This window comes from Simochromis diagramma, unplaced genomic scaffold (assembly GCF_900408965.1).
Source record: "Simochromis diagramma unplaced genomic scaffold, fSimDia1.1 OVJJ01000348.1, whole genome shotgun sequence".
Lineage (NCBI taxonomy): Eukaryota > Metazoa > Chordata > Actinopteri > Cichliformes > Cichlidae > Simochromis > Simochromis diagramma.
The window spans coordinates 405,286-419,097 of NW_024386755.1; the positions used below are offsets into that span (position 1 = coordinate 405,286).

Genomic DNA, 13,812 nt, shown 5'->3' on the forward strand with positions numbered 1-13,812 from the left:
CTTTTAACGGAAAAACGGGAGTGAAGATGGGCACAGTATGAGCACACATGTTGTTGGGTGGTATAAAGCAACTCCAAACTTTCCACTGATTTTCTTTTTTTTGTTTTTGAGAATGTTTTAAAGGAGGTTAGAAAAATCTTTAGGCTTTATTGAGTTAACTTCTATTAGAATTCAATCTTCACACCTTTTGAGATAGACCTGTGATTGAATCACGATGTAACCGTATACAGTAATGGCATTTTAACCTGATAAAGCATTTTTCAGACTGTGCATTACGTATGCTTTTTAAAACTGGACAAAAGTAGAGAAGGACCATGCTGTGTCAGAATGCAGCATGGTTGTATATTTGCACGTGCGCCTACTTTGAACTACTTCAAAATAAAGAAAATAGCTTAAGTGCAGTGACCAGAGTTTACCAACAGATGGCAACACTTGTATTTATTTCTTGACATTTAAAAATCCACCTTCATAAAGCAACATAAGGACTCTGTCATGCATAGTATCCCCACATGAAAACTGCTACAGCCATCATGATGAGAGCGTTGACGTCCACGGCGTTCTTCCACACTGGGTCCTCACTGATGTCGGGCATCTGCACCGGTTCTTCAGGTTCTTCTTCGTCATTGGTCGGGGAGGAACTGCCACCCTGGCCAAAGAACCGTTTGATAAGTTGGCAGATCCCAGACTGCTCTTCCTCTTCAGCCACTGAAAGGGAGAAATAGTTTGTAAGCTGCTTTAGTGAGTGTTTGTTCTGCTTTTCTCCATCACTGCGATTTCACTTTGTTTCTTACCTGCATCGCTTTTATTCTCCCTCATCCTCCTGCTGGCCTCTCTCCTGGCCCTCCTCCCTTTTTCCTCTTGCTCCCAGTCCAGATCTTTTCTCTCCTCTTTGGAATGACGAAGGCTGAACACCAGACGATGAAGCTGGAAGGCATGTTTTTGTCATAAGCATTTGATAAATAAGGCCTTATTTTGGCCCTCAGTGAATCAGTGCTGTGTAAATCACTTACATGCTGGTCATCTATTGGCTCGCTGCAGCAGCTGACCAGCAACACAAGTGCTGAGGTACAGAAGAAGAGGATAATGGCAAAGTGGAGGTAATGGATCCCACACACCAGGTAAGGGCAGCTGGAGGGGAAAATACAGCTGCCGGTACCAAACCAGAACTCAAGCAACATCCGACACAAACCCATCAGCAGACCACAAATCAGGCCCCAGAAGGCACCCTGCAAGTGGAGGAAGATGAGTGTTATGTCATATAAGTGTGACTACACCTGGTGTTTCATCGCTGTAATGTTGGCAGACGATGTCTCACCGTTTCATTGACCCTCTTAACAAACACAGCCAGGAGGAAGACGGCGGCGATAGGGGGAGCCAGATAGCTGGAGACGGACTGGATGTAATCAAACAGCTGACCGCTCTGTGCCGCCTGCACCACCGGGATCCAGCAGATACTGACAGCTACAATACACAGAACCCAGACTCTAAAGACCAGAGAAAATATGAGAGTTTGGTAAATCAGTCCATATCAGTTCAGTTTTATAAACCTCTGCTGTTTATATTACTTTCCTAGGAAAGGAAATGAAGAACTTCTTGTATGACGTCTTCAGCAAAGTGTAATTCTTTAAAACTCTACTGCTTGTTGTTTAACAAAAGTTTCTGACATGTGCATTATTACAGTGTTATATGTTCATATTAAACATGGCCATAGTTTCAAATAATAAGGTCAGTGTGTGTGCAACAAGTTCTTTTTGGTTATTTCTCTACTCCTGGTTCATTTTGACGAGCAAAGTAAGAGCAGATATTCTTAAAACGATCATCTCAGGGACGCTGCTCTGGCTCCAAACCTTCAATTTACAAGGGGCTGCCAATCAGTAGCAAGTTAGCCTATACGGAGCTAGGGTTAGGGTGATGAACAGAAGGGCCGTCCAGTATAAGATAAATACGATTATGTTAACTGTGGCTAATGCAGGGTTACTCAAGCAGAGTCCAAGAAAAAGGACCTCTCTTTGGTTATGCTGGTTTTCTGTAACATTGAGTGTTACAGAAAGCATGCTGCACTGTACCTGCCTACGACGATGAGCTCACGCTCAGTGGCCTGTGGTCTGATACGGGTCCAGATGTCCATGGTGAACAAAGTGCTGCTGCTGTTAAAGATGGAGGCCAAAGAGGACATGAGAGCAGCCAGCATCACAGCCAGCATCAGACCGCGCAAACCTGGACAAAAGCGTGACAGGAAGCAGAGCAGGGGTCATGTAAGGCAAAAATAACCATCTCTTTTTTTTTTTTTAAAATGTAGCCAATAATTGTGTCCTTACCATCCGGCATTATTGATATCACCAGTTTAGGATAAGCTATATTGGAGCAGCCCACCTCAGTCCCACAAATGTTCTTGCAGAGTTCAGGGACCACACAGCCAACCTCATCTATAAAAACACACACACACAACGTTCAGACACATCACCTGCCTACAGCAAGTCAAGCTTACAAGCGAGAGTTCAAAAAGCTTAATGGAATTATGGTCTTGGATTTGAGATGAGTCACTTTTGACGATTCGGTCTCAAAAGAGCCAGGCAGGTTCATAAGGATGCAGTGTGCACCTGCCACTACTAGTGTAGCCCACAGACCTGGGTAGAGAATCCTGCTGATCATGCCGGGGAACACCATGAGGAACATGGGCAGCAGTTTGAGGTAGCCGCACATGATGCAGCCGGCCTTCACGTCTGTGATGCTGCGAGCTGCGAGGCACCGCTGTACAATCACCTGGAGAAAGACACAGACTAACGATATGTGCCTAAAGGTTCAGACATTTGCTTTAAAGTAGCAACTGTTAATGCAGTAATTCTGCAACTTATGGGCCTTATTAGTGTAACACAGCATGTGAGGATGTTTTACTGGGGGGCAAATGAAATACTGGTTTGCTAATGTGTTTTTCTTTCATCCTTCACCAGCTAGACTATTTTTCTGTGTTGTTGCACTCCATTGGTTCCTCCTCCTCCTTGAGGACAGGAGCCCTTGTACCAGGTTATCAGCTTGACTTCAGTGTATCGTAAAGACAGTTACAGCAGTGTATGTGCGCTGCAGCTGGCTCCACAGTGTAGCGATTTACACGTTCAACTAACAAGCGAAAGATTCTGGGTGGAGACATGAATCCCTTTGGGGTAATGCCAGGAGGGGAATAAGACTGAATAAAAGAGCCGCCCAAAGTAGGTTCTTCTATGAGCTGCAGTAAGCCTCTCTGAGTCAGCGGTACTGTCCGCTGACTGCATAAACAGAGAAGTTGAGAGAAAGGCTACAAAGTTTGTCTTCAACTATTGATTTTTAAGAACTAAATTACTAATACTGGTAAAGCGTGCCATTTAAAGTTGTAACTCTGACAACATATGTTGCTGTATTTCACCTTTTATGGTAGTTGAAGCTGTTAGAAACTGGCTGAACTCCCTGGCTCCCCAAACCAAAGTGCTTCCACTGATATAAAAGTCACCTGATCTGTACACCAGTACCAGATGCCCCCTATTGGAATCCCAATCAGCACCCCGGGCCAGGGCAGGTCCCCTGCAGCTGGGTCTCTCAGCAGGTTGAAGGCGTCCGCTCTGGGGGTGTAGCAGTGGGGGGAGATGTTGTAGCGGTGGGGTTCCAGGGAGGTGAAATTAAGCGGCGTGGCGGAGCTGTATTTATTAAGCAGAGCGCTGTAGCCCCCGACTTTAGCAAATGCTAGAGGTGAGAAGGAGAAAGCATGAGGATAATTTGTGCTAGGACCCCTCCCTCTAAGGCTGATGATGCTTAAAACACACTCAATTTCCCAAAATCTCAAACAGGACTCTTGCTTGTGTGTGTAAGCGTGTTGTGTTTTTACTGCTCAATAGTCCAGAACTCTCTTGTTGTGTCAAACTGATATCCTAACTGAAGACATGAGTCAGCTGCTGAAGCAGCACTAACTGCTCAGAGGATTAGTTAATATTCTACACCAGTACTAGACTGTGATTTCAAGACGTTTTTGTAAAGAATGGTTGTAGAGTCAGCGAAAGGTGTGGTGGGGTTGCATGTCTGCACTGTCAGCACACTGTACACCTCTACTGTAATCAAGTCAATGATTGCAGACCCTGGTTAACGTCTTTCCTGTTGTTGTGAAACTGCTGGGGACCCAGATGTGACCCGCGTGTTGTGTCGTGCTGCAAAGATTGGACTCACAGAAGCCGGTGAGGACAAAGGCCCCAGCAATGATGACAAAAGTCTGAACTGTGTCGGTGTACATCAGCGCAGCCAGCCCACCTGGTAAGACACACACACACACACACACACACACACACACACACACACACACACACACACACACACACACACACACACACACACACACACTGAACTACATACACTGATATGGAAAAAATCTCTGCAATATTTTGTCAACGTAAAGTTGTCAAGAAATCAGAATATAGGACCCTGATATTATTTTTTTTTAGTCTAATGGGGCAAATTTTAGTGATATCACTATAGCAACGTAATAGTTATATGGTTTCACATGTGTAAAGTTAGTGGAGTAGACCTTAAATAAATAACTATTTCATCCCCTGCTAAATTTGGAAGTTTGCTAACTTGTAAAGAAATGAATGGTCTCTAATTTTTATGGTAGTTTCATTTTAATGGAGAGAGACAGAATATCAACTCAAAATAAATTAAAAAAATTAAATAAATGTTAAAAATTGATTTGCATGTTTTTGAGTGAAAAAAATATTTGTCTTGTCTTGGTAGCCGGGGATCGGTCCGCCAGGGCCTCCGCTCCTGGCCGCCGCCCGACTCACATTGCACCCAACCCCTACAGTGCCTCCTGCGGGTGGTGGGCCTGCAGGAAGATGGGCCCACGTCCCTTTTTCGGGCTGTGCCCGGCTGGGCCCCATGGACTAAGGCCCGGCCACCAGACACTCGCCCTCGGGCACCCTCCCTGGGCCTGGCTCCAGGGCGAGGCCCCGGTAACCCTGCTCCCTCGATAGTCTTTTCATACGGGTCTTCTGAATCGCTCATTGTCTGGTCCCTCACCCAGGACCAATTTGTCATGGGAGACCCTACCAGGGGGCAAAAGCCCCCAGACAACATAGCCCCTGGGATCCCTGGAACACACAAACCCCTCCACCAAGATAAGGTAGTGATTTGCGGTTTTCGTCCTGGTCGCGGAACACTGGACCAGCTCTTTATCCTCTCAAGGATACTCGAGGGCACATGGGAGTTTGCCCAACCAGTCTACATGTGTTGAGTGGACTTGGAGAAGGCATTCAACCGTGTCCCTCGGGGGGTCCTGTGGGGGGTGCTCCGGGAGTATGGGGTATCTGGCCCATTGCTACGGGCCATTCAGTCCTTATACGACCGTTGCAAGAGCTTGGTCCACATTGCCGGCAATAAGTCGGACTCGTTCCTGGTGGGTGATGGGCTCCGCCAGGGCTGCCCTTTGACACCGATTCTGTTCATAATTTTTATGGACAGAATTTCTAGGTGTAGCCAAGTGGCGGAAGGCTTTCATTTTGGTGGTCTCAGGATCTCATCTCTGCTTTTCGCAGATGATGTGGTCCTGTTGGCTTCATCAGGTGATGGCCTACAGCTCGCCTTGGAACGGTGCGCAGCCGAGTGTGAAGTGGTGGGAATGAGAATTGGCACCTCCAAATCTGAGGAAATGGTCCTCAGCCGGAAAAGGGTGAGGTGCCCACTCTGGGTCAGGGACGAGACCCTGCCCCAAGTGGAGGAGTTTGAGTATCTCGGGGTCTTGTTCACGAGTGATGGGAGAAGGGAGCCGGAGATCGACAGACAGATTGGTGCTGCGGCTGCAGTGATGCGGACGCTGTACCGGTCTGTTGTGGTGAAGAGAGAGCTGAGCATAAAAGCGAAGCTCTCAATTTACCGGTCGATCTACGTCCCTACCCTCACCTATGGCCACGAGCTGTGGGTAGTGACCGAAAGAACGAGATCGCAAATACAAGCGGCGGAAATGGGTTTCCTCCGAAGGGTGGCTGGCCTCTCCCTTAGAGATAGGGTGAGAAGTTCGGCCATTCGGGAGGGGCTCAGAGTAGAGCCGCTGCTCCTCCACATCGAAAGGAGCCAGTTGAGGTGGTTCGGGCATCTGACAAGGATGCCCCCTGGGCGCCTCCTGGACGAGGTTTTCCGGGCATGTCCCACCGGGAGGAGGCCCCGAGGCAGACCCAGGACACGCTGGGGAGATTATATCTCTTGGCTGGCCTGGAAACGCCTTGGTGTGCCCCCGGATAAGCTGGAGGAGGTGGCTGGGGAGAGGGAAGTCTGGGCTTCTCTGCTTGGGCTGCTGCCCCCTGCGACCCAGCCTCGGATAAGCGGAAGAAATGGATATTTGATCCCCAAGCAAAACAGGACTTAGTACAGCATGAAGAGACACTTGTTGTCGAACACGTCTCTTATACTTGGTCACCAGGTTGGCTCACATCTCAGCAGGGTCCACTCCTCTTTACGGAAACTCTCTAAATCGTTTTGGCTTCTTGGCTGCTGCTTGGCCACTCAAAGTTTCATGTGGCTCCACAGATTTTCTACAGGATTGAGGTCTGGAGATATGCAAAGTCACTACCTTTCAATGGACTGAAGTCATCTTGTACCCTTAGCAGAAAAACAGTCCCCAAGCATTGATGTTTCCACCTCTATGCTTGACTGTGAGGATGGTTTTCTTTGGGTCATACTCAGCATTTCTCTTCCTACAAATATGGTGGGTTGAGTTGATGCCAAAGAGTAGTGTTACTGATGGTATTTTTAGTGACTGTGGTCCCAGCTGCCTTCAGATTATTAACAAGCTCCTACCACAGAGTTTTGTGTTGTTGTGGAATTTTCTATTAAAAAAAGTCTACAACAAGGTCAGCTGTGGTCAAGCTACACTGCTCAAAAAATAAAATAAAATAAAATAAAGGGAACACTTAAACAACACTATGTAACTCCAAGTCAGTTACACTTCTGTGAAATCAAAATGTCCACTTAGGAAGCAATACTGATTGACAATCAGTTCCACATGCTGTTATGCAAAAGTACAGACAACAGTTGGAAATTATAGGCAATTAGCAAGACATCCCCAATAAAGGTGGTGACCACAGACCACTTCTCAGTACCTATGCTTTCTGGCTGATGTTTTGGTCACTTTTGAATGCTGGCGGTGATTTATCTCTAGTGGTAGCATGAGATGGAGTCTACAACCCACACAAGTGGCTCAGGTAGTGCAGGTCATCCAGGATGGCACATCAATGCGAGCTGTGGCAATAAGGTTTGCTGTGTCTGTCAGCGTAGTGTCCAGAGCATGGAAGTGCTACCAGAAGACAGGCCAGTACATCAGGAGACATGGAGGAGGGCAACAAACCAGGAGCAGGACCGCTATCTCCACCTTTGTCAAGGAGGAACAGGAGGAGCACTCCCAGACCTCTGCAAAATCACCTCCAGCAGGCCAGAAATGTGCATTTGCTCAAACGGTCAGAAATGACTCCATGAGGGTAGCATCAGGGTCCAACGACCACAGGTGGGGGTTGTGCTTAGAACCCAACATCGTGCAAGTCGTTTGGCATTTGCCAGAGAACACCAAGATTGGCAACTTCACCACTGGCGCCCTGTGCTCTTCAAAGATGAAAGCAGGTTCACACTGAGCACATGTGACAGAGTCTGGAGGTGCCATGGAAAACATTCTGCTGCCTGCAACATCTTCCAGCATGACCAGACCAAAACAAAAGGCTATACAAACCTCTACAGTGAAATCTTAAGCACCTAAATCTAAATGTAAGAAAAAATTAGAATTTTCCCCATTACAGTGTTGATCCACCTCCTTTCTCGTGATCTATCCCTGACATCCTTTTACAACTCTTTGGTCTTGTCTGTCTTTGGTCTAGGCTGTCCATATGGTGATGGACAGCCAAATCTCTAGAAGCCATAATTCTGGCTGGGTTGTAGGGGATCAAATACTTATTTCATGTACTGTATAGATCAGGGGTGGGGAACTCCAAGGCAGGTGTCCTGCACTTTTTGGATATCACCCTGGGTCAACACACCTGAATCAAATGATTAGTTCATTACCAGGCCTCTGGAGAACTTCAAGACTTGTTGAGGAGGTAATTTAGCCATTTAAATCAGCTGTGATGGATCAAGGACGCATCTAAAACCTGCAGGACACCGGCTCTTGAGGCCTGGAGTTCCCCCACCCCTGGTATAGATCCTACCATACCTGTAACAGTGTACAAAGCTGTTATTAACAGAAGGGCGATGACAGCCACGTAGATATTCCATCCTAACGCCTGCTGGATAAACACTGCTCCTGAAAACATATCCACCTGGAGAGAGACAGAGATTGAATGAAGAGAGAAATACACACAATAGGGACAGTTTTTTTAAAACACGTGTGCACTAATGGGATCACTTACTGAGATCTTAGTCAAAATGTACAGTAACAGTGAGATAACTGACAGGTAGAGGCTGATTCTGGTCCCACCAAACCTCTTCTTCAGGTACTGAGGCATCGTGATCACCTGCCACAGCACAACATCTCATCACACCAGTGAATGGCTACACTTTATGATGCCTGAAATACAGCACAGGCTGAACTTCTTACCCCGGCTGTGAGGTAGACGGGTACAAACAGCCAGCCGAGCAGCAGCACGATAAACAGAGCCTGGCACATAAAAACGAACAACACACAAAAACACGCGACATATTTAGACCTTCTTCCAGTCACTTGTTGTCATTTACAGTGTGTTTAATGTAGGCAAATAAGGTGACTGTTACACTCCACTCAAACCCTCCAACGGCGATGCCGCCAGCCGCCCCGGTGCCTGCCAAACCAACAAAGTGACCACTGCCGATGTTGCTGGCAAACAGAGACGCACCAACCTGCAAAAACCACACGAGATGCCGATCCAGCAAAATTACAGGAGCTTTTAATAAATAACTGATCATTAAATTAATTAAACTGGCATTTCAAAGGCTTAAAATCACGAAAATTATTGAATATTTGGTCATTTTTGCCATGAAGGTGTTGAGAGGGAGAGAGAGAGAATTTGAGATCTGGCACTACATAAAAAACAAAAACTAATTAATGCAATCAAATGCCCGGGACTTCTGCTTCGGGCTCTGTACATACACTTGATGCATTACTCGACTCTTCCTCCGCACAAAATGGACTGGTTACTCCAGTCAGAGGCACTATCACAGGAAAAGGCGAAAGAGATCTATGAAGCACGCAGAAAACGTAACAGTAAAACGCAACACTGACACTGCAAGTAAGACAAGAGAAACTATTTCAATGTGAATTTGTGATTGTTACAAGTGAAACAGCAAAACCAATAAATATTCTCTTCACTGCTGTTTATTTCTATGAGATCATTAGAGGTGTTAAACTTTAAACTTCATATGTTTAAACATTACAGGTTCCTCAGTACTGTAACGTAATAACTGTGCTTCATTTGGTGTTGTTACTAGGATGTGACTCAGCAGTTATATATACAGTACTGTGCTAAAGTTTTGAGATACCCTTTATTTCTTTATATATTTGCTAAGAAAATGGAAAAACATGCAAACATAGAAACAATATATAAGGCAAAAACAGAGTTTCTATCCAGGTATGCTTTTACTATACTGGCAGTGTGTTTGTGATCATTGTCATTCTGGAAAAACAAAGCTGTTGTCAATCAGTTATTTTCCAAATGGTTTTGGATGTTGGTTCAAACTCTGACGATACTATTCGTGTTAATAATTCCCTAAAACCACTCACAGAAACCCTGCTCCAAACCACGACAGTGCCTCCATCATGCCTTGCAGATGAGTGTAGACACTCACTGTTCAGAGAGATACTGTACGTCTCTGATAGGTTAAAGAAATGCAAACAAATGGTGTGCTTTATGACAGGCTGCTAGTAACAAAATGCCTAAATATACAAAACTGGTTCCTCTCTTGAGTAAAGTGTCTTTTTTATGCTTCATAGATTCATATTTTAGTAGTTTAGTAGAAGGACTGTACTGAAAATGAGCGGGGGGAAAAAAAACAGCTAGTATATTAAAAAAACTTTTAAAGACCTTCAGAAAACTTGAAAAACTATTTCTTAAGGTAATGTTAAAAACTACAAGAAAGTCTGGTGACTTGGAAGAAAAATATCCAGAAACGTGGCTCAAGACTTTTGCACAGTTCTGTATAAAACCTATTCCTTCAACAGAGTATCTGTATAACACTTAGAGCTCACTTTGAATAAAATATTCAGTGAAAACATGGAGCTTAGAAACTCAGAACATAACCTGCTCCAGATCAGTTTGTGATGAGCAGAAGTTTCCATGGTGCTCTAGCCAGAGAAAGAGAGCCACTTCATTAATCTCACTTTTTTGCACAACCTTCAGGCCAAAAAATACAACTGAATGAGAGAGAATGCAACAGGAAAAGAAAAATGGACACATTCAGACATACAAATGTTTTCAGGTCAAAATGCAAATAGTTTGTGGCACATTTTCAATTTCAGAACTGATGATGTTCAGTTGAAGCCTCATATTCAGAAATTTAGCATTTTTCAATGCAGGAGTGTGTGCTCATTCACAATCACTCACATTTATGGGGGATTATTATTTGATATACTGATCATGTTTTAAGATACTGCAAAAAGATTCTATGCAGATTCAATATTTAAAAATTCAATAACGATAGTATCGTTTTTATGCATTGGCTATTTATACACCGCCTTTGGATAAACCGCAAAGTATAGCACAACTGTTTTAAAATTACTTCAAACTTTGGTATTTCTGTGCAGCGCCTATTACTGGCTGATGAATACAGTGAAGATATTAAGCCAATAACAGTTTAAAGTGTACATTTATTGTGTATCTACTGAACTCACCGGCCACCAGGTCATGGTACGACCGGCCAAGAAATATCCCCCAACTGTCCCACGATTGGTCCGAAACATGGACTGGAACATGGAAAAGTGCGTAAACATCAAAGATGATCAGAATAATCAGGAATTCTCTAAGGCACACTTACCCAGACGCCAACACTTATCACCACAATGAAATATCCAACAATGATGGAGATGTCTGCTGGATTGCTGATGGTCACCTTGTCTGCCATTGCTCCACTTGTACCTAAAAACACTCTAAAACTTGACTTGATATGATTCCTTAGAGGTAGCCTGCTTTGGGTTTACCTGCAACTTTTCTTCAAGTAGAGCTTTTTTAAAAATCTTGTTATCTACAAAAAAAAAATACACCTACATTTCTGCATCAACATGACTACAAAGATGAGCAGCAGTTAGGCAGCAAAGTTGGGGCGACTGGTCTAAGTGAGAGCTCTGGTCACTTTTGACAATTGGCAGATTCAGCAGTTTATTTATTAGAGTAATTATTAACACTAAACCAAGAAAAACATGCCTTGAGTTAAGTAGCTCCACTGGATTTAATTAATATTTTACATGCACAATTACCCACTTTATGCATGTCCTACATCTTTTATTCCCACAACAACCCGTAATGTTACCAGTAAAGATGGGTACTTTTCCTTATTTTGGTCAATGGTTCACTAAACAATGATAAAAATATGATTATTGCAAATCATTGTGACCAAGTCAACATAAAAGGTTCTGGCATGTCAAAAAAGTCACAGTCACAAAACACAAAAGCAAAAAAGTCCTTTATTCATTTGATAGCACTGCTTCCATTGAAGCATCTATTTGCCTTCCAGTTCACAAATGTCATTAAGTAATACAAATTAGGGCAGCTTCTTTGAATGGGCGCACGGCATGTGAGCCCTGGATGTGTGCGAAAAGCTTGTGTAGAACACATTTACGCCTCAGCATAGAAAACATGCATGCGTACAGTCACTTTTCACATGTCACACAAGCTGTAAGCACACCGAGGGAGAGGAAATCAGTTCATCTGACATTTCCGGGGTGACAGCTCAGAGCAAGTCAGGGGAAATAATTAACAGGCAGTGTAGTGTGGAGTTTTCTGGAAACACAAAACAAACAAAGAAACCCTCACTGGTCAGACACACACTGGTATGAATTCCTCCATATCAAATGTCTAAAATGGCAAACCGTGAGCAGAGACCATTACTGTCTCACCATGAGAGACTCACATTACCAGCTCTTCCGTGAAACTTCAACACCAGGTTGGACTGACCTCACCTGAGGGAGAAGAGAAAGCTGCCAATCTACTGGCGGTCATATTTCAGCTAATGGCAGTGGCTCAGTGAAAGGCAGGAAGAAGCAAAAGTGAAACATCGGGTGCATAAGTTTTTGTGGAATGGCATTTTTTTGTAGTTTTGCTTCAGCACAGTACTAGAGTGGATTTTAAACCATCAACGTGATTAAAGTGCAGATTTCCAGCTACAACTCAAGGGGTTTAATAAAAGTATTGCATTAAATGTTTAGGAATTACAGCTGCTTTTATACGCAGTTCCCCATTTCCAGAGGCTCAAAAGTAACTGGACAACTGACTTAAAAAGCAGGGTTATGGCAGTTGATGTTGTTCCATGACTAATTAAAAGGAAAAAAAAGTTAGGAGTGAACAAATTCAACAATCTGAACCAGCAACACCAAAAGGCCTGAAAGAACCCAGAAGACAACTTAAATTCATGTTGAATTATTTCCATGATTAAGCAAAACAACTTCACAACATCTAATCAAGTCAAGGGCACTCATGAGGAGTTTTGTGTATGAAGAGACCTCTCCATGAATGGAAATACAGAAGGTTTTCAACAAGTTGTGAACCACTGGTTATGCTCAACAACTACAAAGTCAGACTGGACATCATCTAAAAGAGCCTGGTTAACCAGGACGAACTTCCGAGATTAACAGCTCACCACGTTATATGAAAAACATAGTGGAGGCAGCGTTATGGTATTGGCATGTATGGCTTGGCAGTGAAACTGGGCGACTCATCATTATAGCTCATGTGACTGCTAACAGAAGCAGCAGGATGACCTATGACGTGTATAGAGCTGTACTCTCTGCCCAGACAAATACAGAAGAACTGATGGGACCGTGCAAACGGATAATGAGCCAAAGCAAACTGCAAAGGCAACTCAAGACATCCTAAAGGCAAAGAAATGGGATGTTCTTGAAAGGCAGAGCATCTCAAAGGAGGAAATACAGCATTGGTTCTCCATGAGTTCTAGACTTTAAGAAGTCATTGACTGCAAAGGATTTTATCCAAGTATTAAAAAAAACTATCATTACACTCAGACACAATACATACCTTGAATTAAAGCTGAAAGTCTGCACTTCAAGAGTGGTAAGTGGTGCAGTGATTAGCCTCACGGCCAAAAGGTCCTGGGTTCAAATCCAATCTGTGGCCTTTCTGTGTGTGCATGTTCTTCCAGTATCTGTGTGGGTTCCCTCCGGATACTCTGTCTTCCTCCCACAGTTCAAAGGTTAACTGGTGTCTTTTTTTTTTTTTTTTTTTTTTTTTAAAATAGCCTGTAGATGTGAAAGGTTGTCTGTCTATGTGTCAGCCCTGCAATAGACTGAATTTGCATCCAGGGTGTACTGCACCTCTTCACCTATGACAGCTAGGATTGGCTCCAGCCCAACCGCAACCCTGAATTTGATAAGTGACAGAAAATGATCCACTGTGGTGTTGTACAAACTTACGGCAAAGAAGGTGGCAAATATATTAAAAATTTGTCATTTCCCAAAAACAAATGGAATCCCCTGTACCAACAAAGCACTTGGAATAATTCTTATCCAAACTGGACTGATTATCAGCAGTGAAGAGGAAAAGGGAATCCTGAAACTCAGCTCACGTCCATGTATTTAACAAATATAAAGCAAGAATAAATTAGAGTAAGCAAAGT

The 13,812-nt window shown here is 44.0% G+C and overlaps 1 protein-coding gene across 1 annotated transcript; it reads right to left on the minus strand.

Annotated features, from left to right (window-relative positions):
* Positions 1-353: 353 nt before the first annotated feature.
* On the minus strand, positions 354-11,516 carry slc5a2 (solute carrier family 5 member 2). Its single transcript, XM_040024246.1, has 15 exons — positions 11,002-11,516; positions 10,859-10,930; positions 8,767-8,871; positions 8,594-8,653; positions 8,406-8,510; positions 8,210-8,315; positions 4,192-4,272; positions 3,485-3,714; positions 2,628-2,763; positions 2,319-2,426; positions 2,067-2,217; positions 1,316-1,484; positions 1,011-1,226; positions 792-924; positions 354-705 (listed from the first exon to the last, which is right to left on the minus strand). The coding sequence occupies exons 1-15, from the start codon at positions 11,086-11,088 to the stop codon at positions 491-493; spliced, it is 1,974 nt and encodes a 657-aa protein (XP_039880180.1). The 5' UTR covers positions 11,089-11,516; the 3' UTR covers positions 354-490.
* Between the last annotated feature and the right edge of the window lie 2,296 nt (positions 11,517-13,812).